Source organism: Monodelphis domestica, chromosome 5 (assembly GCF_027887165.1).
Source record: "Monodelphis domestica isolate mMonDom1 chromosome 5, mMonDom1.pri, whole genome shotgun sequence".
Lineage (NCBI taxonomy): Eukaryota > Metazoa > Chordata > Mammalia > Didelphimorphia > Didelphidae > Monodelphis > Monodelphis domestica.
Genome location: NC_077231.1, coordinates 221,630,269 through 221,655,714, shown reverse-complemented (window position 1 = coordinate 221,655,714; position 25,446 = coordinate 221,630,269). Strand labels below are relative to the sequence as shown.

The 25,446-nt window shown below is 37.2% G+C and overlaps 1 protein-coding gene across 1 annotated transcript; it reads right to left on the bottom strand.

The window, feature by feature from the left end:
- Window positions 1-472: 472 nt before the first annotated feature.
- Window positions 473-1,665, bottom strand: LOC100013624 (NEDD4 family-interacting protein 2-like). Its single transcript, XM_056799838.1, has one exon. The coding sequence runs from the start codon at window positions 1,381-1,383 to the stop codon at window positions 625-627; it is 759 nt and encodes a 252-aa protein (XP_056655816.1). The 5' UTR covers window positions 1,384-1,665; the 3' UTR covers window positions 473-624.
- Window positions 1,666-25,446: the final 23,781 nt, after the last annotated feature.

The window sequence follows — 25,446 nt, the reverse complement described above, 5'->3', positions numbered from 1 at the left end:
CTCTGCTCCCCTCTAGCTCTGCTGCCTTTGAGCTGCCCATATTTCCCTCTGTGTGCCCTGCTGGGTAAAAGGGCAGGTGATGTGAAAAAACAGTGAAGAGAGTGAAGACAGAAGCTCTACTTGGTCCCTGTGCCTTTCTAGTAATAAACTCTGGGGGTCAGGTGTAGGGGGGGAGGGGAGAGGGCAGCAGCTCACTCTCAGAGAGCACTCTGCATGTTATAGATTCACCATCACTGCCATACATGTTTACCACATCTATTTTTTGACCATTCCTTTACAAAATCAACAAGAGCAATACATAAGGACCTAAGATTCATTTTAGTATAACTGACTTATTAACAAAGTCTTTCTGCAATTTACTCCATCATTTACATCATAGTATTTAATGTCAGGACTCCCTTTTAACTAAGAAAATATACTAAGTAAGCAAAGAACAAATGATGGAAGTTTAAAACAATTAACATAACAGAAATTTTAAGCATAAACCACCCTGTCATTTATTTTGAAGCCTCTATTTTTTCAGTTTTCTATTATTAGTAGTCTTCCATCCCGTTAAGTTGGAGAATTACAGATCATAGGGAGATTTCAATGGTAGAGGAAAGGAATGGCTGGCCAGTGCATCTCTTAACTTGAGAAGATGTATCTTGTTCTATGGGTAGTATCCAGTCTTTCTGAAATGTTCCTGACTTTCAGGTAACTGTAAAATCCTCTGAAGAAAAGCAAGAGGCCAATTAAAAGAAATATCCACCAAAGCCAGTACTGTCCATTGAAGTATCCTGTAAAGTAATCTGAAAACCTGACGATGAGGATCCACTTGGTCAAGGAAAGGCCAAATCCACAGAGGGCACCATATCTCCCGGCTATGGAGTTGGTTGTACAGAAGGATAAGCAAAATCCAATCCAGTTGAAGATGAAGGCCATGAAGAAGGCCACCATGAAGACGCCATCATTGCCCACTCGTAGCTGCTCAGAGTCATTGGAGGTTGAGTCCTCCCTGGAAGGGAAGTCGTTTTCTCTCTGGGTGGGCTCTCCAGAGGGGGCGGCACTGGCAGCCAAGGCCGCTGCTTTGGCCCTCTCAGCCTCATCGTATGTGGGAAGGGATGTGGCGACACTATAGGGTGGTGGCACTGGGTAGAGCTCACAGGGACATTCGGTTTCAGAGGTGGTCGAGGCCTCCAGGGGGCCCCGGCCATAGGGTAGAGGGGAGGCGCCCAAATCTGGGAATGTCAGTGCAGGGGCAGGCGGCGAAGTAGTCCTCTGGGGTGCTGTCAGGAGTGTAATCTGCATGGACGTGGAAGGCTGCTCCACGGCCGGGGATTCCGTATGATTTTCCTCATTGCGAAGCACTTGATAGTAGCCGGTCACGGAAGAGTGAAGATCCATCCTGCCCGGCCCAGGATGCTCCGCTTAAGGCGCCCAGCGCCTGTCCCACCTCAGCAGCCTAATGTGGCTCAGCGCCCCTTCTGCCTTGAGGGCGCGCCCCCCTCCCCACCGCCGCCTGGCGGCGCGCTTCCGCCTCTGTTGATGCTGCTGCCACTTCCGCGTAATGGTGCCGCCTCACCCCCTGCTGCCTTGGCAGAACCTTCCGCACATGCCCTCAACTATTGCTCTTGAGAACTAAGCGTGAACACGCCTTTGTCCAGGAGGAGTGCTTAGGCCATGGCGACGAACCCTCTCTTCTTGAGAGGGGAACCAGGACTACTTAACGTGGCACCACGTGAGCGTGCCTTTGTCCAGGAGGTGTGCGACGACACACAGCAAAGTCACACAGGTAGTAAGCTTTTCTGAGTAATGGTCTGAACATAAAACCTCTGAAAGAGCCAGTGATTTTTTTTTTCACTCTGCCTGTACTCCTGAAGACCATAAACTGGTCATGTGACCTACAAGAAGTCAACTTTCCTGTTGCCTTGGTTAATGTGATCTTGGGCACTTTGCAACTTAGAATGCCTATAATGTATATATGATTTTTCAATATTCTTGTCTTGATAGAAGGTAAAACTTATTTTAAATAAAGGTTTGACTTTTTAGTATCTGTATCTCCAGAGCTTAGGACAGTCCCCTCATTTATTGCTTAAATGATTAATACATGTTGAAGATCAATTCACTTGATTGTTTGACAGATTGAAGATTATCCTAGATTTCAGCATAGTTTAATGGAAAGAAAAACCTTAAATTTCAGTCAGAAGATACAAATATTTCTCTGAGGCCTATCACTTAAATCTGTGTGACTATGGACAAGGTGAATAATTTAAAAATCTGACTTTTAACTGAGGTTTGCAAGATAATTTTGCAAATGTTACCTTATTTGATCCTTAAAACAAACCCTCTTAAGGAAGAACTACTATTTTTATTTTGCAAATGGGGAAACACTGGTTTTTAAATTCAATTAAGTCATTCAAGGTTATATGATGGCATCATACACCTCTGGGCCCCATCATTTTCCTCTTCTATAAAATGAAGGTAACAGACTACCCATCACAGAGAATTGAGAGAGTACCTACATTATCTATTGTTAAGTCAATTAAAAATAAGCACAAGATATCTCTTCAAGGACCTTATAGTTAAAAAAGGCACACATGCAAAATTCCATAATAATATGATCATTATGTAACAATGCAAGTTATGTCATGGACATGAGTAATTGTCAAATATTTGTAAACAAGAAACTTTTGATATGGAGATTATTTTAGAAATTGTCATCACTATAGGAATATACTGCACCAATTTTTCTTAAACTGTACTGCAAGAAATCCTGAAACATTCCAAGGTTTGTTTGTTTGAAGAATATTTTATTTTTTTCCCTTTTACATGTAAAAACAATTTTTAAATTCATTTTTTAATATTGTTAGTTCTAAATTCACTCTCTTCTGGCCTTCCCTCTCTACCTCATTCTTTCCCTTGCCAGCAAGCAATCTGATATAGCTTTTGCATGTGTAATCGTTTAAAACATTTTTCCATATTAGTTGTTTTATGGAAGAGTTCTCAAATAGAAAAAAAAGAAGAAATAAAATGAAATATTGTATGTTTCATTCTGCATTCAGACTAGTTCTTTCTCAGAAAGCAGATGGTATTTTTCATCATGAATCTCTGGGATGGTCTTGGATCACTGTATTGCTGAGAATAACTATGTCTTTCACAGTTGTTCATCAACAAATATTGCTATCACTGTGTATACTGTACTTCTGGTTCTGCTTACTTCATTTTGCACCAGTTCATGTAAGTCCAGATTTTTCTGAAATCATTCTTCTTGTCATTTCTTATAGTATAATTGCATTCCATACAAGGTTTGTTTCAAAGAACCTTATGTTGTTTTTTAATAGGCATTAAAAATATAAAAATAGGATTTTACTATCAGGGTTCTGTCAAAGTTTTGTTTAAGCCAGTATGGAAAAAAAATTGAGAACCACTGTACTAAAAATGATCTGAGAGTGAGAACTTAGAGAAAACAAGGGTTTGATGCATGAAGAATGATATTGGAGAACTGTCCACTGTATAGGAAAGTTTCCTAGGAAGTCAATTCCTAGGAAGTAAGTACAATTTATTCAGTTTAGTGAGGACAGAAAGCCAAGTTGCATCATGTTTAAAAGGGTAAATTGGGTAGACCTAGAAACCTAGAAAATGTGGTTGATAGTTGTACAACTCCTGTTTGAGAAATTTGGCAGTGAAATGGAAAGAGCAAATCATTTAGTGTTCTGAGAGATTAACAACATCAATTGCAGGATTTTTCAGGATAGAAAAAAATTTAAAGGCAAAGGAGAAAGATATCGTAAAGTGGAGAAGACTAATTATGCCTTATAGAGGGGGTGACTTAGAAGGAAAGGATGAGATCAATTCAACATTCATTGTATACTTACTACACTCAAGCCATGGTTTTTTTACGTAGATGCAATGATTAAATAAATCATCCCCCCCCCATCAATCAATTTTATAATCTATTGAGATTGAGTCCTTTAAGGAGAAAACCAGAGATGGGAAAGAATAAAATACAGTATTATGGAGGGTGCAGATTCACCCTCAAAATCAAGAATGATAATGCTCATCTGCAAAATGATTATGTGAGGGTTTTTCTGACTAGATTACCTCTGTTATAATTGAAAATTAATCTTGGAGTCTTTAAACTAAATTTATAATGATTAGTAAAGTGAAAGAAAGAGAAAAAGAAAAAAATTACCAGCTGAACTACCCAAAGTCTTTGGCCCAAGTTGCTGCTTCATCAGACCCTAGATTCCCAATTCCATTTTACAAGTGGTGCCAAGGAGGCGCAGTGAAAGAGCCAGAGTTTCTGCTTGTCCTAGCCCTTATATCTCCCAGGATTTTATATCTAATTAGCTTTTGATATCCAGGCAATCACATCATGCCATGCCACCAGGTCAGAGGCCTAGGAGGCGGGGCTTCTACTAGCCCATTTCAGAAGTCAGAAACTACACTGTCACTGTCTGCCTCCTACCTTATTTGTGTGTGTGCCAGCTATGAGTTATATTTTTGTGATAACATATCTCTGAAGTGCTTTTCTTCTCTAAATCCGTGATTCTATGATTTCTCAGCTAAAAAAAAATACATCTGTTAAGGGTAGAATCGGAGGTGGCTTTCCTAGGTAGCTGGAAGAAAAAAGCAAATAGGGAACAATAGATTGTGCTAGGAAATCACAAGAGATAGATAAAATAATGAGTGAGCATAAATTGAGGTCCCAGGTAAATTTGCATTGCATGAATTTAGTGAGTCAAATGTATATGGTTCAGTAATTTACTAGACTATTTTATTATCATTAGACTTAGAAAAGACTTTACAGATAAACTAATCTCTATATCACCTTCTTAATGTGAAAAGGAAAGATAAAAGAAATAGAGAAGTTAGGAGGATCTGGACTTGGGTACTCACTATAAAACTCCAATAGAATCTGAAATGTTAATGAGGGAAGAATTAAAATGACTTAATCTAGAATCCAAGTCTGACTTAGAGTCCAGAGTACCTACAAGGAGAATAATTGATAGATATTGAACAATTAGAAAACCTAATAAAGTTATTAAACAGATGGTTCAGTGAATGTGGAAGTGGAAAGGTTCCCAACTAAAAAAGAGGTGGTCAGAAAAGGGGCACAGCAAATTGAGCTTAGAAGTCCAATGTAACTGATAAAGGCTTCTATGGTTGTGACTGGGGATAATTAACATATGAAATGGAGATAGAAAAATGTAAGAAAGATAAAATTCTATGCACCAGGCTTTCAGATGGGTCAATGGTAGCAGGAAATGGGGAAAGTTGAGAGAATAAGATATAAGACTATATACTATCTAAGAATAACATTTTAATATAATATAATACATAAGGAATAACAAACTGGATACTGACATCAAGAAAAACTTATGCCATTTTTGTGCAACAAATAATTTGTAACAAAGTGAGCACCTATTGTTTGGGAAGGTGTATACAAATTTTCTAATAGAATATTATTGCAAGTTAAAAAAATGGATATGAGTATTTCAGAGAAAGCTAAGAATTATAAGGGAGTTAAATGGAGATTGGAATGGGGAGGGAAATGATTTTAACCTTGAGGAGAAAGTGATGGCTTCATGCCAGAATTGTCATAAAGAAGGAAAAGAAATTTGAACTAATATGACATGCCCCCTAGATTATGGGAAAGCAGATTTTAAAAAGTTCAAATATAAGATAGTAAGGATTCCAGGAAACAAAATGCTTCAGGAACAGTCAAACTAATAGGGATGGAAGATGTTCAAGAATGAAATTCTGAAGATACAAAGGGAAAGTTCTAATGAGAAGGAAAAATGGAGTTTTTCTAAGGAGGTCAGTGAAGATGCACAAGGGAATTCACCAACCAACTTAACTGTTTAAAAGAAATGTGCAGAAGATGGATCAAAGCCAGCTAGCAAAAAATGAATATAAGAGTTGCACAGTTCTGAAATATGTCAAGAGTATTAAGGCTTAGAATGAACTGGGGCTGGCAAAATAAGCCAAGGGCAACAAAAAGTAGTTTTTTAGAATAGATTGTAAGAAAATAAATGAGAAAGAAATAGCAAGACTTGTTTAGAGTGGATGGAAAAAGGATAACATAACAAGCAGAAGAGATAAAAAATTATTTTGTTTCTATTTTTCTCTTTTGAAGGTGGATGGCCTTTGCACTGGAAATCACAGAACAAAAATGACTAACAGGGAGTTGATTCCCAAGATAAATAAGGAGATAGGAAGAGAGCACCTAGCTGCCTTTGATAAATTAAAATCACCTGACCCAAATGAACTCTCTACTTAGGTCATAAAAAACAACAAGTGACAATTTTAACTGCTGGACCACTATTAGTGGTACTTGAAAGATAGTGGAAAATTGGAGAGATGCCCCAAGATTGAAAGAATCTAGGTAAATATTCTTATTTTCAAAAGAGGAGAACATAGTTAGACAACTATAGGCCAGTGACCTTGACTTCTATCCCTGGAGAGGTTCTCCTTTGGATCATTAGAGGCAGTGATCATCTAGTGTTTGATAAATACTGTTCTTGTGGAGAGATGCAATGGATGATACAATTAGATGGGGTCAAAACTGCTTGGCTGTTCAGATTTGAAGAGTAGCTGTTGATGGTTTAATTTCAAAGTGACAGGATGACTTAATTACCCCAGCAATTTGTGGTTGGCACTTAGCATTTTTTCATCAAAGACTTTGATAAATAGATTTTATACTCATAAAATATCAGGTAGTCTATAACTGGAAAGAATATTGTACATATTGGTTGATAGTAAGGATAAAAAAACATTTTGAGCACTAGATCATTGGGCAGAATTTATTAAGAGGGAATTCAGGTGGAATAAATGTAAATGTAAAATTTTGCACAAAAATAAAAATTACGAAGATAAGATAGGGAAGGTGTTGATCTAAAGAGATCTAAGTTTTAACCTACTGTAAGATCAACATCAGTCAGAAGTGGAATGATAAGGTAACCCTTAGGATAACCTGAGAAAATCAAGTCTTAAATCTCAATCAATCATGATATTTGACTATCTTTTTTTTTTTTGGTAGAAATATTACTTAATGCATAAAATTTTATAAATGATCGTGAAAAGCACAGGAAGACCCTTCTTTTCATACATACATGTAACTGGTAATCACAAAATATATAAATGATTTATTTATGCAGACAGAGGAAGAAAATGTTTTATATTTGCTTCAGAATATAGAGATCTTTCAAAAAAGACTATTCAATTATGAAATTTTAGTAATAAAAGTCAAAATTATATATAGCACATAAAGGCTTGCAAAACTCTATGTTTCTTCTTTTAATGTTCATAAAAGCCCTGTATAGTGGATGCTATTACTTGTTATCTCCATTTTACAAACCATAAAACTACTTATGACTTGCCAAGGATACAGAGCTAGTGTATGAGGCAGGATCTGAACTTTGGTCTTCCTGATTTGAGTTAATAAACTCTGTCCACTGAGCCACAAACTTTCAGTACATTTATGTATGATTTGAGTTTTTCTTGTCATTTTTTTGAGATAGAGCTGAAAGACTTTATGCACTTATAACTGTAAAATCGTTATTGGATTGTTTGTCTTAAAATCAAAGTATTTATTTTGAAAGAGACAATGTCCATGGCTTTCCTATCTGCATAATCTCCCAAGCAAAAAGGTCTTGTTACCAGAATAATATTAATTATACAGTCATAAAGTTGGAAAGGACTATAATACACAATTCAGGCCACCTTTATCTCTCCTTTTAAAGCTATACCAGTCAAACAAGAACAAAACCTACTTTTAAACCCTCCCCAGAGAAAAGACTTTTAAATGAATATTATGTTAAAATTATATCTGTGCTAGATAGAAGATAGCATCAAACATTTCAAACTGTGTAGGAAGTAATTTTTAAAAATTACTATATAGATCTGGTTTTGAAGTCAGGAAGACCTAGGTTCAAGTTCCAACTCTGTTATATAGTTACTGGGTGTTCCTAAGTAAGTCACTTCATCTGTATTGTTGCAGAAAGCACCAATTTAAATGTTTCCTTTACCAATGAAATCTCAGGTCTAGACCTTCTTTCCTAGGCATGTGTTGGGGCTACATGTGGAAAAAGTATAAGACCTGGAGTTACGGGGTTCATACCCCACCTCTGATACTTCCTAGGTATGTGTCCAAGGACAAGTCACTTAATTTAGCTAACCTTAAGCTTCTCCATCTTTGTTATCACGTAAATTCCCAGAATACTTGATATGCCCTTTACTAAAAATCATTTCAGTGTCTGGGCATCTTCAGAGTCCTGAAGTCAAAGAGTTAGAGAGAAGTAAATTGGAAGACCAATTGCTACAGAAGAGATTTTGGCCAATTCCATAACACAAAGCAAGGTTTTATATATGTAAGAATCAAATTTTAATGGTTTGTCTAAAATATATGAAGATTGTAAATAATATTTATGGTTGCCAATTCGAAATATTGCTCAAAGTCGAGATAATGACTCGAGCTGAAGGTGATTCCTGAGGCTTTCTTCCTTGAGCTGACCTTCTTCTTACACTGACTTCCTTCTTGAAGTCCAACCCCTTCTTGAAGCTGACTTCCTTCTTGGTGTCAACTTCCCTAGCCCCAGAAATTCAGGGCCTTTTAGAGTGGCTTCTTGTCCCTTCCCTCTTTCACAAGGGCCAATCACAATTTCCAAATTGTCTAGCATTGCAGTGTCTGTGGGATTCACACCTCATCTTCTGAGGGTATCAACTCTTATCAAATGCCTCTGAAGGTCAATTTCTCATTAAAAGATTCACAGTTTCCTGAGTGATTGAATTTCTAAGGGTGTGAATTCTCTAAGTGGTTTGGGAGCTCCTCCACCTAGTTCAAGCTTTTGTTGATTCAATCAAAAGTGTGTTAACTCAAAATAAGCAAAGAGAATAAAGAATTTCCTTTCACAAGTGTAAACTCAAAATAGGAAAAGGGAACAAAGAATTCCCTTTTAACATATGCCAACTGACAATTATATCCAGTTTGAAGGTTTGCAGAAAATTTTTGAATTTATGAAGTTCATATTTGAACTTCATAATCACCCTAAATAGATAAATATAAGCTTTACAGAAATCCTGATAAGGTATTATTATCCCCATTTTACATATAAGAAAGTGGAATTCAAAAAAGAGTTTAAGTGGATCACTCAGGTTGTAAGAATAAGAGACAGATTTGAACAGAAGTGTTCCTGCTCACATCGTCTATTTAATATAGTACACTATACCATCAGAAGAGTTCAATGGATCCTCATTGCCCGAGCTTACATATTTAGGGGATTCCATATATTTTCTCAGTATTGCCACTTGGCAATGCCTTTGGGGCTTCGGTCTGAATACATTTTATTCCCCCTAGTTCAGTCATGAATGTTAGATTCTGATATAGAAAAAAACTTATCTTTTAAAACATCAATCTCCCAGTAATGTTATATGGTAGCAATCATGGAACTCTACTGTCTCAAAAAGCAATGGAATAGTGCATGATGGTCATAAGTTGGATGTAGAATGTAATCAATGATGATTTGGGTTACATGTAAGTGATGTAAAAACTAAAATTAATCTCAATAACTAAAAATATTTTATTTTAGGAGATTTATTAATGATAATTAGAAGTAAAGGAATTAAAAGGTAGCAAAATAAAAACCATGTACTTATGGCTAATCAGCCTGTTAAAACTCACAGTCTTACCATCATGCTCTGGAGAGGAAGCCAAAAAAAAAGGCTGAGCAGGACCGCTCACTGAATTTATCCCTTGTCCACAGGAAGTATGTAATGACAAGAAGTCAGTGGGCTCCCAGGAAATGTAGTTCTTTTTTAGGGTAACATATTTTCAATTATACAGTGGTAGCATAAAAAGAATGTCCAGGGCTGTGTATAACTAGAAAAGATACCTTCAATGCCTTACTTGAAATGAAGAAATATAATAACAGAAGGTATACACTGTTACATAGAAACATTATCTATTGAAAATTTAGAGAAAAACACAAATATGAATTGTGCATTTGATATAAGGTGAAAGGTTTATGTACTTTATTGGTAAGAGTACATACCCACATAGATGAAATAAAAAATCCATTAAAGTATAGTAGGAGAAAGAACTAACTCTAAATTAAGATCTAAAGATATATCAGTCTTTTACCTTATGTAGTTTTTCCAAGATTTAATTTTCCCAAAATAAGCTTAAATCCATGTAATATTAAAGGCTGTATTATACTAGTTTTTGCCTGTTATTTTTTTATGATGATCTTTAATTTTTGATTAATTCCTTTATCTCCTCTGATAATTTATTACAACTACTTTGATTCAAAATGATGGCTCAAGGCATGGTGCTTTGAACCATATTATGCTAGGAGATGACTGAGTTCTTGTCATTACAAGAGCTTTTGTTGGAATTAATTCTTCAGATAACTAAATACAAGTATTTACATTTGTTTCATGTAAGATGTAGGAAGTTGGGTAACAACAAAATTATTAAAATAGAATTTTAATTACTCAGCTAAAAAAAAGTCTTTTGGATCTAATTATTCTTTGAGTAGGGACTTGAGACAGAAAGACCATAGTGATTTTCAGATATCTATATTTTCCTTTGTATGCTATTGAGAAATAGTGCTAAAGTTTAAAGATCATAGGATACAAGGTAACGTAAAAATTATCTAACTCACCCCTCACATCTTCAGATGAAGAAAATGGAGCCTAGAGATGTTAAATGGTTTGTCCCAAGGCATTAATCTATTAAATTATATTAGGATTTGACCTAGGCCATCTGAATCAGAAGTTAGCATTCTTCCCACTACTCTCCACTGTCTTTATATAAGAGCTAGAATTAGGGACATATCAGGCATTTTTTTTGCCTGATCTGAAAGAATATTTCCAGTATTTGGGAAAATGGGGAAGAACCTGTTTGGGTATTGACCTATTTTAGTTACTAGATTTTTACATATGTACCATCTTTTCTCTTGTCAACATGTTTCTTTGCCAGACTGTTGCTGCTGCTGCAAGTATAAACTGAATGTTCTTTTCCATCCAGTGGCAGAATCTGAAGAATAGAATGGAGGATCAATTAAGACATCCATTCACCTGGGCATATTAGGAGACTTTCTGCTCCTTGAAGATTTTACTTGCTTTTTCCCTATTTATTATTTAGATAATGTGATGGCATCACTGCAGCTTTTTTTTAGTGCCACAATTTTGCCTCTATTTTCTTCTGAAGTTTATTTGACTGATATTCAGTCAAGAAAAATCTGACAAGTTTATTTCCATTGCTTTGTGACCTTTTCTCTGTAAGGAATGAATTATTCACTACCCTACAAGCATTTTGCTGCTTAGCGAGGCATGCTGCATGCTCATTGGACATATCTAGAGGACTTGGGGAAATTTCAGAATCCACAGCAAGTATTCATCTATTTTTTTCTCAGATTTTCCCTCTAAACCATAGCATATATGGAAATACATCAACTGGGAAATTGAGTATGCTGAAGACCTGGCCTCCCAAGATGGTTTAGAGTGAGTTGTTTTCATTTTCTACCTCAATGACTTAGTGACATTCAATGAAATAGGAAGAGTATGTAATTTCAATGGAGGAACCTCATTCCACTTAACTTTAGCACTTGCCTCCCTTAATTTTCTCACCCTTGTCACAATCATATCTTCTACAGGTAATATTTTAAGAAATACATGGTGAATCTTTTGTCAGGGATGATTATCTATAAGGTTACATAAAGTTGAAAACATATCTACTTAATGCAGCAAATTTTTTGAGTACCATTTAGGTGGAGAACATTACCTAGGCCCTTGTAAGTAGTATTAAGTATAAACAAAATATTGCTTTTGTACTCAGGGAGCTTGCAGTCCAATTCCACAAATATGTATCAAAGGCAGAGATACATTCATTAAATCTTCACAGGAGCTCAATATGGACATCTCTGTTATCTAAATAAATAGTAATTCATTGTTATTTTAGAGTTATCTTCTGAGACAAAAGAATAGTCATCAATCTAATTTTGGACGTTTTAATCTGTGGTAGAGAAACCTATATAGAATAAACAAAATGCAGACTATATTTCTACTGTAAAATAACAGGATAAGGAATTTTATTAAAAATTGCACCCAAACTCATCAAGGTAAAATAATGAGCTAGGAGAATTAAATATCTTAAAAACACTTTTATACAAAGTAGTTTGTGTTGTGGTTTTTCTGACACTGATGCAACTGTTTAAAAAGGCATCTTAAAATTTTGATCGTTAGTCAGCAAGCAAAAGGAATATCAAGTTGCCACAGCATTATCAACAATATACATATACTGTACTATTTTTTAGTATCTAAAAATTTTCTAGGTGCTATGGAATAGAAAAAAATGAACTGATATACCTCCTCAAGAACTGATATACTAACCTCAAGGACTATGAAGCAATTAGAAGATAAGAGATAAAACTGGGGTATTGATATAGGAACTCAGAAAAGAGAAAGAAATTTACGTAGGCTCTTCAAGGACCTTTAACTATCTTCAGTCTGCCTAGAGGTGGTAGATTAAGTCCAGTTCAGAGATCATATTCATGACTTTAGGAACATATCCTCATCACTCACATTCTGTCTTTCATGCAGTCTATATCTGGAATATCACAGAACTAAATGGAATTCTCATTTGGGCATTCAGAGGAACATTGCAATGACACATACTTCTTCCTTCCTATCTGAGGTATTAGATTGAGTCACATTGGCCAAACTCCAAAGGTAATAATACTAAAGGTTACCAAATTTCTCAAGTTTCATTCCTAAATTCTCACTGGATACTTATCTGACCATTTATTTCCATATATTGCCATGTACTGCATCATAACTTTCCCATATGATACCTCAGATTAAAAATCACACTAGCACTGATTAAAATGCTGTTTTCTTCTAAATATTTTTTTCTCAAGGCAGAGTCAAGATGGCATCTTAGAAACAGTCAAAATAGAGTCGTTCCACACCAATCAAACTGTAAACCTCAAAATTCCTTAGACTTATAAATGTTGGAAATTTCACCATTGGGATATTTCATACTTGGAAAATTTCTTACTGATAGTCTATTGGAATGGGAATCCCATTGGCATGGGAGGTTCTTTCTCTTCCCTTCTTAAGATTACTTTAGGACAGAAACCCTTTGCTGAACAATGGAAAGGACTTTGACCTATGCTTGAGCATAGAACAGGAATTTCTTTGAGTCTTGATTGATTTTAGAATTGATACAATGGAGATACTCCACCCTATTCAGTCCTAATAAGATTGAGTAAGGGCTGCAGCCTAGATCAAAATTTAATTATTCCAATCTCTACCATACTCAAGTTAACAGGATTTAGAAAGGGCTGGAACAAAGGAGTAAAGATTTAATCATTTGAAAAATATGACCTTCAACAGACATGTGCAAAAGCCAGAAACCTCTGGGCGGTCCTGGGTTAAGCGAGAGCCTCCATTGACAGGGAAATTGATGAAGAGTGATTGGTAGATGTGAGGACTGAGGGGAGGCAACTTGGATGGTGTCCTTAAAGATAGGAGGGTCTGGAGACTCGAGGGAGAGGGTTGAGTTTTTTTTGGTCGGTGGTTCCTGGGCTCTGAGGAAGCTTGCTCTGAAGGAAGCTGAAGGTGGGGGCCTCTGAGACTGTTTCTCCATTTTGGACACGTGAGTGAAAGGGACTGATCTCTTTTCCTTGCCCCAGCTATCTAAGGGCTTGGGCCTTTTGGCCCAGCCTAAACAGAAGGGGTATTTAAGCCCTATTCCCTTCTCTCCCCTTTCTCTCTCTCTATATATATCTCAAATTCCTTTCTTACTCCTATTGTAATTAAACTCCAAAAAAGGCTGACGGCTGACTTGAGTTTTTCATTTAGGAATTACATAGCTGATTCCTTGGCGACCTTAAATTAATATATATATCAGTCTTTTAAAGTGATTCCCTTGTAACAAAACACAAGTGCTTTGAGGGGGACACAAAACCAAATGCAACAACAGGACAGAGCCAAGGGAGCCTCCTGCTCAATTCAACTTAAAATGTACTCAAAGAAGGTCTTGGGTTTAAGGGAAAAAATGAGGAAGGCCCCAAAGCCCTTCCCTCACCTACTATGCCTAGACTCAGGCAGTTCCTAGAATCTCAGGGAGAGAGCTCTAGCCTGGAGGGAGTGCCTTGCTACCACAGCTATGCAAGGCTCAGCATTCTGATCACAGCTGGCAGGTAGGAGAGAGGAACAGAGAATAGGGTAGCCTGGTCACAGCCTTCAGCCATCACTCTTCCATTTTGGGCTTCTGACTTTGGAGGTTTTGGCCTCAGGGCACATCCAGGTCTGCAGATCAAAGGGCCAGCTTGATTCTGTCTAGCAATAGTGCAGATAAGAAGCCTTTAGAAGGCAGGCAATCTCAGTCTCCAAAACCCTTCCCCCACCTACCACACTGAGATATCAAAGGTAAGAATCAGGATGAATGGGATCCTAGAGTGAAGGCTATAACCACTACAGAGTACCTTGGTACTAACATGGGATGCTCAGGGTTCTGACCTGGCAGCTGATAGGAAGGGGCTGGCAGAAAGGAGTAGAGAGGTAGAGAGAAGGGCGAGGGTAACTACCTTCATCTTCCACGTCTTCAATTTCACCTTCCACTTCTGATGGCAGTTTGGGAAGATCTGGCCTCAGGCCTCATTAATACAACAGGTCAGCTCCATCAGTCTAACCAGTTAATCAGCAGAGCAGAGAAGAAGCCTCTTCAAGACAGAATAGCCCAAACCTACAGATCCAGCAAATTAACAGAGGAGCAAGTATACAGACAATGACAGGGTGGGGGAGGGAAGAAAAAATATGTGTAAACAACAGAAAAAGAAAAAAAGAAATTACAATTAATAGCATCTATCCAGGTAATGAACAAAGGACAAATAGAACAGAGAAGGACCAAGGAACACCAAGCAAAAACTCAGAAACTCCAGCAAATTGGATACAGGCTTTGGAAGAGTTCAAACAATAATTCAGAAAACAAGAGAGAAAATTTGAAAAAACTTAAAAAGCAAAATAAGTCATTTGGAAACAGAGACACATGAATTATAAAATATGAAAATAGTATTGTAAAAGCCAAAATTGACCAGCTTGAAAACAAGGTAAAGAAAGTGAAAGATGACCAAAAAGCGAGGAATGAAATTCAGTCTTTAAAAATTAGAATCCAGCAATTAGAAGCAAATGACTTCACAAGGTAGCAAGAGTCTATAAAACAAAACCAAAAGAATGAAAAAAATTGAGGAAGATATGAAAAACCTCATTGATAAAACAACAGACCTGGAAAATAGATCGAGAAGAGACAATTTAAGAATTATTGGAATGCCTGAAGATCATGATAAAAGAAAAAGCCTGGACATCACTCTATAGGAAATTATTCAAGAAAACTCTCCTGACATTCTTGAACAAGAGGGATAAAGTAGAGATTGAAAGAATCCACAGAGTACCTCCTGTATTAAATCCTCAATTGACAATGCCCATGAATGTTATAGCCAAGTTCAAGAACTTCTGGACCAATGAAAAGATATTATAAGCTACTAAAAAGACACCATTCAGATAAAATGGAGCCACAGTTAGGATAACACAGGACCTGACTGCATCCACACTGAAGGACTGGAAGGCATGGAATATGATATTCCAGAAAGCAGGGAAACTGGGTCTAAATGAACTATGTTCTTGCAGGGGAAAGTATGGTCATTTAATAAAATAGAAGACTTCCAAGCATTCCTAAAGAAAAGACCTGACTTATGTAAGATTTAAATTAATATCCAAAATCCAAGAATTATATTTTGTAATGTTTATTAATAAACACTCAAAGTAGGAAGAATAAAAGGAAATAGAAATATAAAAAAATCCAATTACCTATCAAAATTAAGACCATGTGTCTAAATTCTCTTTGCCTGTTTAAAAGGCCTGCTCCACCAAAAATGGGACAGGAAGAGCAGAGCAAGAGGTGGGGTTACACCAAATTAATATCCTCCCTATGTCAACACTTAAAGTGAGGAGAGTGGGGTGGTCTGAATTGTAGTTCTAGGGTACAAAATTCAATTACAGATTCCCCCCTGTGATTCCTATGGAAAATGAAATCTCCCAGATTTACATACCTAGTTTGCCCATGGAATAAGTACAAATAAACAACCTCTATCTCTAAAGATCTTTCACTAGAGTTACATGCAATACTGCAGTTTCTAAGAGGAAATAACACCTGGTGCCAAGTAGAAGTGTTCACGCTTTTGATTAATTAAATTTAAAAGTACTCAAGGGGAGAGTCAATCCCATCTTCATACTTAAAAACAGAAAATTTGATGCCCAAACACAGAAATCAAGAGAATTACCAAAAGGTAATTAAGAAAGGAAAAATATAAAACTTCAAGGGACTCAATAAGTTCAAATGATTTTTATTCCTATAAGAAAAGATGATATTGGTAACTCTTAAAAATTGTTATTATAGGACTTCCGGTTAAGATGGCGGCTTAGAGAAAACTGAAGTTCAGATCTCCGGAAAACCCTTCCCGACCGATCTCAAACTAGAAGCTCCTAAGGCGCCGAAATTCAAAACGATCAACAGCACAGACCCTGGGAACCCTCCTCCTGGACCTGGACCCGGTTCAAAAGGTACGGCTCCCCTTAAAAGCCAGAACCCGAGCTCGGACCTCAGGGGTAGGAGCGCAGAGTCCAAGGCTCCCGGAAGCGGCAGCAGCGCCGGGCTCAGAGAGCAGGGTCTGAGGAACAACAACCCTCAGGGTCTTCTACCCAAGTCCCAGTCCGGGTGAAAGTTACTGCCTGGGGCTTCTGCTGCAAAGAGCCGGTCGGTCAAAGAGCCGGTTGGTCCGGGTGAAAGTTACTGCCTGGGGCCTCCGCTGCAGAGAGCTGGTCAAAACAACAGCAACCCTCAGGGCAGGCAAGACAGCCTCACGGGCTGGATCCTGCTATCCAAGTCTCAGTGAAAGTCTGTGCTCTCGGAGCTTGGGGAAGCGGCAGCCCATCCCCCCGCAGGCCGACGAAACAGCCTCACGGCCAGGGATTCTGAAGGCAACTTCCGGAAATCGAGCCAGGGGGAGAGTGTGGCCTCGTGGTCCGACCCTTCCATTCCAGTTCCAGTGAGGCATATTCAGTTTAACCCAGGGAACGCTCATAGAACCAACATCTGCCCAGGACTAAAGCCTCTGATCACCAGACAAAGACAAGAAAAGCCAATCCTCCACGTTCAGAGATGACAAACTCCACAGAAGCACAGAAGCCCCAAAATACCAAGAAAAATAAGAAGAAAGGGGCGACTCTGGACACATTCTATGGAGCCAAAATACAAAATACAGAGCAGATAGAAGAAGATATACAAGAAAATTCTCCAAAATCTTCCAAAGGAAATAGAAACTCTCCACAAACCCATGAAGAATTTGAATCAGAAAGGACCAAAAAGATGGAAGCCCTCTGGGAGGAAAAGTGGGAAATGATGCAAAAGAAATTCACGCATCTACAAAACCAGTTTGACCAAACTGTAAAAGAAAACCAGGCTTTAAAGCAAGAACTAATAAAGCAAAGCCAAAACACCAAGAAATTAGAAGAGAACATAAAATATCTCACCGACAAGGTGATAGATCTGGAAAACAGGGGGAGAAGAGAAAATTTAAGAATAATTGGACTCCCAGAAAAGCCAGAAATAAACACCAAACTGGACATGGTGATACAAGATATAATCAAAGAAAATTGCCCAGAGATTCTAGAACAAGGGGGCAATACATCCACTGACAGAGCTCACAGAACACCTTCTACACTAAACCCCCAAAAGACAACTCCCAGGAATGTAATTGCCAAATTCCAAAGCTATCAAACAAAAGAAAAAATCCTACAGGAAGCCAGAAAAAGACAATTTAGATATAAAGGAATGCCAATCAGGGTCACACAAGACCTTGCAAGTTCTACTCTGAATGATCGTAAGGCATGGAACATGATCTTCAGAAAGGCAAGAGAGCTGGGTCTCCAACCAAGAATCAGCTACCCAGCAAAACTGACTATATACTTCCAAGGGAAAGTATGGGCATTCAACAAAATAGAAGACTTCCAACTTTTTGCAAAGAAAAGACCAGAGCTCTGTGGAAAGTTTGATACCGAAAATCAAAGAGCAAGGAATACCTGAAAAGGTAAATATTAAGGAAAGGGGAAAAATGTTATCTTCTTTTACTCAAACTCTCTTCTATAAGGACTACATTTATATCAACCTATGTATACTAATATGTGGGGAAAATGTAATGTATAAATAGGGGGTAAAGAAAGACCAAATAGAATAATGGTTCTCACACAAAGATTCACAGGGGAAGGGGAGGGGAAGAAAACTCCTATAAGAAGGAGAGGAAGAGGGGGGGGGGGTTTACTTAAACCTCAATCTCAGGGAAATCAACTCTGAGAGGGAAAAACATCCAGATCCATTGGGATCTTGAATTCTATCTTACCCAACAAGGGTAAGGAGAAGGGAAAACCAAGGGGGGGAGGGGGAGAGGGAGAACAAAAAGGGAGGGAAAGAGAGGGGGGAGGGGGAGGGAACAAAAAGGGAGGGACTAAAAAGGGAAACATCAAGGGAGGGGACAAGGGGGACTGATTCAAAGTAAATCACTGGACTAAAAGGTAGAGCCGAAGAAGAAAAGGTTAGAATTAGGGAAGGCAATCAAAATGCCAGGGAGTCCACAAATGACAATCATAACTTTGAACGTGAATGGGATGAACTCACCCATAAAACGTAGACGAATAGCTGAATGGATTAGAATCCAAAACCCTACCATATGTTGTCTTCAAGAAACACACATGAGGTGGGTTGACACCCACAAGGTCAGAATTAAAGGATGGAGTAAGACCTTCTGGGCCTCAACTGATAGAAAGAAGGCAGGAGTGGTAATCATGATATCTGATAAAGCCAATGCAAAAATAGACCTGATCAAAAGGGATAGGGAAGGTAATTATATTTTGTTAAAAGGGACTCTAGACAATGAGGAAATATCATTAATCAACATGTATGCACCAAATAATATAGCACCCAAATTTCTAATGGAGAAACTAGGAGAATTGAAGGAAGAAATAGACAATAAAACCATACTAGTGGGAGACTTAAACCAACCATTATCAAATTTAGATAAATCAAATCAAAAAATAAATAAGAAAGAGGTAAAAGAAGTGAATGAAATCTTAGAAAAATTAGAATTAATAGACATATGGAGAAAAATAAATAGGGATAAAAAGGAATACACCTTCTTCTCAGCACCACATGGCACATTCACAAAAATTGACCATACATTAGGTCACAGAAACATAGCACACAAATGCAAAAAAGCAGAAATAATGAATGCATCCTTCTCAGATCACAAGGCAATAAAAATAATGATTAGTAATGGTACATGGAAAACCAAATCTAAAACCAATTGGAAATTAAACAATATGATACTCCAAAACCGTTTAGCTAAAGAAGAAATCATAGAAACAATTAATAATTTCATCAAGGAAAATGACAATGGCGAAACATCCTTTCAAACCTTTTGGGATGCAGCCAAAGCGGTAATCAGAGGCAAATTCATATCCCTGAAAGCTCATATTAACAAACAAGGGAGAGCAGAGATCAATCAATTGGAAATGCAATTGAAAAAACTCGAAAGCGATCAAATTAAAAACCCCCAGCAGAAAACCAAATTAGAAATCCTAAAAATTAAGGGAGAAATTAATAAAATCGAAAGTGATAGAACTATTGATTTAATAAATAAGACAAGAAGCTGGTACTTTGAAAAAACAAACAAAATAGACAAAGTACTGGTCAATCTAATTAAAAAAAGGAAGGAAGAAAAGCAAATTCACAGCATTAAAGATGAAAAGGGGGACAGCACCTCCAATGAGGAGGAAATTAAGGCAATCATTAGAAATTACTTTGCCCAATTATATGGCAATAAATACACCAATTTAGGAGAAATGGATGAATATATACAAAAATACAAACTGCCTAGACTAACAGAAGAGGAAATAGAATTCTTAAATAATCCCATATCAGAAATTGAAATCCATCAAGCCATCAAAGAACTTCCTAAGAAAAAATCCCCAGGGCCTGATGGATTCACCTGTGAATTCTATCAAACATTCAGAGAACAGTTAACCCCAATACTATACAAACTATTTGACATAATAAGCAAAGAGGGAGTTCTACCAAACTCCTTTTACGACACAAACATGGTACTGATTCCAAAACCAGGCAGGTCAAAAACAGAGAAAGAAAACTATAGACCAATCTCCCTAATGAATATAGATGCAAAAATTTTAAATAGGATACTAGCAAAAAGACTCCAGCAAGTGATCAGAAGGATCATTCACCATGATCAAGTAGGATTCATACCAGGGATGCAGGGCTGGTTCAACATTAGGAAAACCATCCACATAATTGACCACATCAACAAGCAAACTAGCAAGAACCACATGATTATCTCAATAGATGCAGAAAAAGCCTTTGATAAAATACAACACCCATTCCTATTAAAAACACTAGAAAGCATAGGAATAGAAGGGTCATTCCTAAAAATAATAAACAGTATATATCTAAAACCAACAGCTAATATCATCTGCAATGGGGATAAACTAGATGCATTCCCAATATGATCAGGAGTGAAACAAGGATGCCCATTATCACCTCTACTATTTGACATTGTACTAGAAACACTAGCAGTAGCAATTAGAGAAGATAAAGAAATTGAAGGCATCAGAATAGGCAAGGAGGAGACCAAGTTATCACTCTTTGCGGATGACATGATGGTCTACTTAAAGAATCCTAGAGATTCAACCAAAAAGCTAATTGAAATAATCAACAACTTTAGCAAAGTTGCAGGATACAAAATAAACCCACACAAATCATCAGCTTTTCTATATATCTCCAACACAGCTCAGCAGCAAGAACTAGAAAGAGAAATCCCATTCAAAATCACCTTAGACAAAATAAAATACCTAGGAATCTATCTCCCAAGACAAACACAGGAACTATATGAACACAACTACAAAACACTCGCCACACAACTAAAACTAGACTTGAACAATTGGAAAAATATTAACTGCTCATGGATAGGACGAGCCAATATAATAAAAATGACCATCCTACCCAAACTTATTTATCTATTTAGTGCCATACCCATTGAACTACCAAAATACTTCTTCACTGATTTAGAAAAAACCATAACAAAGTTCATTTGGAAGAACAAAAGATCAAGGATATCCAGGGAAATAATGAAAAAAACACATATGATGGGGGCCTTGCAGTCCCAGACCTCAAACTATATTACAAAGCAGCAGTCATCAAAACAATTTGGTACTGGCTAAGAAACAGAAAGGAAGATCAGTGGAATAGACTGGGGGAAAACGACCTCAGCAAGACAGTATACGATAAACCCAAAGATCCCAGCTTTTGGGACAAAAATCCACTATTCGATAAAAACTGCTGGGAAAATTGGAAGACAGTGTGGGAGAGACTAGGAATAGATCAACACCTCACACCCTACACCAAGATAAATTCAAAATGGGTGAGTGACTTAAACATAAAGAAGGAAACCATAAGTAAATTGGGTAAACACAGAATAGTATACATGTCAGACCTTTGGGAGGGGAAAGGCTTTAAAACCAAGCAAGATATAGAAAGAATCACAAAATGTAAAATAAATAATTTTGACTACATCAAACTAAAAAGCTTTTGTACAAACAAAACCAATATAACTAAAATCAGAAGGGAAACAACAAATTGGGAAAAAATCTTCATAGAAACCTCTGACAAAGGTTTAATTACTCATATTTATAATGAGCTAAATCAATTGTACAAAAAATCAAGCCATCCTCCAATTGATAAATGGGCAAGGGAAATGGATAGGCAGTTCTCAGACAAAGAAATCAAAACTATTAACAAGCACATGAAGAAGTGTTCTACATCTCTTATAATCAGAGAGATGCAAATCAAAACAACTCTGAGGTATCACCTCACACCTAGCAGATTGGCTAACATAACAGCAAAGGAAAGTAATGAATGCTGGATGGGATGTGGCAAAGTAGGGACATTAATTCATTGCTGGTGGAGTTGTGAACTGATCCAACCATTCTGGAGGGCAATTTGGAACTATGCCCAAAGGGCGACAAAAGAATATCTACCCTTTGACCCAGCCATAGCACTGCTGGGTCTGTACCCCAAAGAGATAATGGACACAAAGACTTGTACAAAAATATTCATAGCTGCGCTCTTTGTGGTGGCCCAAAACTGGAAAACGAGGGGATGCCCATCAATTGGGGAATGGCTGAACAAACTGTGGTATATGTTGGTGATGGAATACTATTGTGCTCAAAGGAATAATAAAGTGGAGAAGTTCCATGGAGACTGGAACAACCTCCAGGAAGTGATGCAGAGCGAGAGGAGCAGAACCAGGAGAACATTGTACACAGAGACTAATACACTGTGGTATAATCGAACGTAATGGACTTCTCCATTAGGGGCGGTGTAATGTCCCTGAACAACTTTCAGGGATCCAGGAGAAAAAAAACACCATTCATAAGCAAAGGATAAACTATGGGAGTGGAAACACCGAGAAAAAGCAACTGCCTGAATACAGAGGTTGAGGGGACATGACAGAGGATAGACTTTAAATGAACACTCTAATGCAAATACTATCAACAAAGCAATGGGTTCAAATCAAGAAAACATCTAATGCCCAGTGGACTTACGCGTCGGCTATGGGGGGTGGGGGGGAGGAAAAGAAAATGATCTATGTCTTTAACGAATAATGCTTGGAAATGATCAAATAAAATATATTAAAAAAAATTGTTATTATAATCAGGGTAGCTAGAAGAAGTATATTTAGAGGGAATAGTAACAAACTGTATAGGATGATATGTCTCTATATATATATATATATGTGTGTGTGTCTATATATATATATATATTGTCTTTGTGCGTTTTCATCTATGGTGTATAGATGAATGTGCACAAAGACACTTGTGTGTGAAGGAGAAGTGGAAAAGTCGATGCACAGAGACAGTCCCACTCTCTCGGCGTTGGAAGCCTGGGTCCAGTGGCACGAAAAGTCCTTACACCTGGAGACTTCCTCAGCTGCATTGGATGGCCATGTTGTCTTTTGTGCTCCAACACGCCCTAAGCACTCCACAGTGCTTTGCTGCGTCACCCTCTCAGCTGTTGAACCTTCTTATTGGTTTCTTCCGTCTGTTCAGCCGAAGCAGTCTTCACATGCTGGGTGAGCAAAGCCCTGGTTCACCAGGGGTCGATGACCTGATGGCTACCCTCACAAGGTTTAGCCGGCCTGTCGAAGCGGTTGCCTGGGGTGTGGCCGCTGCCGCATGCTAGCAGCTACTGGGAGCCACAAGTGAGAGCTGGGGGTCAGATGGGGGTCAGAGGCTGGAGAGCTGCCCTAAGAGGGCATGACAAGCCCTCCATACCAGAGATACTACCCCTCCCTGAGCACCCCATACATCCCAGGGAAGGTAATTATAACCTGATAAAAAGCAGTTTAGACAATGAGGAAATATCAGAACTCAACATGTATGCACCAAATGGCATAGGATCCAAATTTCTAAAGGAGAAACTAGTGGAGCTCAAGGATGAAAGAGATAGAAAAACTATACTAGTGGGAGACCTGAACCTTCCCCTATCAAATCTACATAAATTAAACCAAAAAATAAATAAGAGGTAAGAGAAGTGAATGAAATCTTAGAAAAATTAGACGTATATATGTAGAGAAAAATAGAGACAAAAAGCAATACAACTTTTTTAAAATAGCACATGGTACATTCACAAAGATTGACCATGTACTAGGCCATAAAAACATTGCAAACAAGTGCAAAAGTGCAGAAATAATAAATGCAACCTTTTCAGATCACAATGCAATAAAAATAGTAATTAGTAAGGGTATATGGAGAGGCAAATCAAATTAATGGTAAATTAAACAATATGATTCTCCAAAATCAGTTAAAGAACAAATTATAGAAATAATAATTTTCTTTGAAGAAAATGACAATGATGAGACATCCTTTCAAAATCTTTGGGATGTAGTCAAAGCAGGCTTTAGGGGAAATATATATATATATATATATATATATATATATATATATATATATATATATATATATATATATATATATATATATATATATATATATATATATATATGAGAATAATATAAGGGAGGGAGAGGTTGGGGGGCTGTTTAAAAGGCACTATAGTAAGAGGGGAATAAATAAGAGGGGAAGGGGTGGGAAAGGGAATAACATTAGGGAGGGGAAAGGGGGGAGAATGACTAAAAGCAAACAGTTGGAGGGGGGGAGGGTAAGAGCAATAAGAGAAAAAGCAGAATCAAAGGAGGAAGTTAAAATGGAATAGAATAAACAGACAGTGATCATAATTATGAATGTGAATGGGATGAACTTACCAATAAAAAGGAAGTGAATAACAGAATGGATTAAAAGCCAGAATCCTACCATATGTTGTGTATAAGAAACATGCTTTAGGCAGGTAGACATATAGAAGGTAAAGGTAAAAGGATGGAGCAGAATTTACTGGGCTGCAACTGAGTCAAAGAAAGCAAGAATAACAATTATGACCTCAGATAAAGCTAAAGCAAAAATAAATCTCATCAAAAGAGATAAGGAAGATAATTACATCTTGATGAAAGGCAGTATAAATAATGAATAAATATCAATACTCAACATTTCTGCATCAAATGGTATAGCACTCAGATTTCTAAAGGAGAAATAAAATTATGAAGGAAATAGTAGTAAAACCATATTAGTGGCGGACCTCAACCTTCCCCTATCAGAACTAGATAAATTGAAACAAAAAATTAATAAGAAAGATGTAATGGAAGTGAATGAAATGTTAGGAAAATTAGATCTAATATATATCTGGAGAAAAGTAAATAGTGCACCATTAGCAGTTTTGCGTATTATTACAAATATTTTGGAAAGCTCTTTGGAATTGTGCAAATAAAATTACTATGTCTATATACTTAAGACCTAAAATTCTTCTACCAACTGTGTACTCAAGAGTGAGCATTAAGAAGAGGCATTGTAGGTACCAAAATATTTACAGTGGCACATTTTGTGTTTGAAAAGAAATTAGATGCCTGTTGACTGAAGAGTGTCTAAACAAATTGAGGTGCATTTACTCAATAATTAAATATTACTGTTGTAATATATGACACATCTTACAGCAAGATTTACATGAGTGAAATAAGTAGACATCAATGTAAATTTAAAAAAAATCAAAACTGAATAGCAACATTGAAAAGAATCATCATGACTTCAAAGAATATCCAGACAGTTCTTACTTTATGTAAGTAAACCATTCTGTAGCACTTTACATAAAAGAAGTGAAGGGAAGGAGGTTAGGCAATTGGGAGGTGCATGGTAAAGGGAGATGTGGATACTGGGGACAAGGAAGCAAGAGCA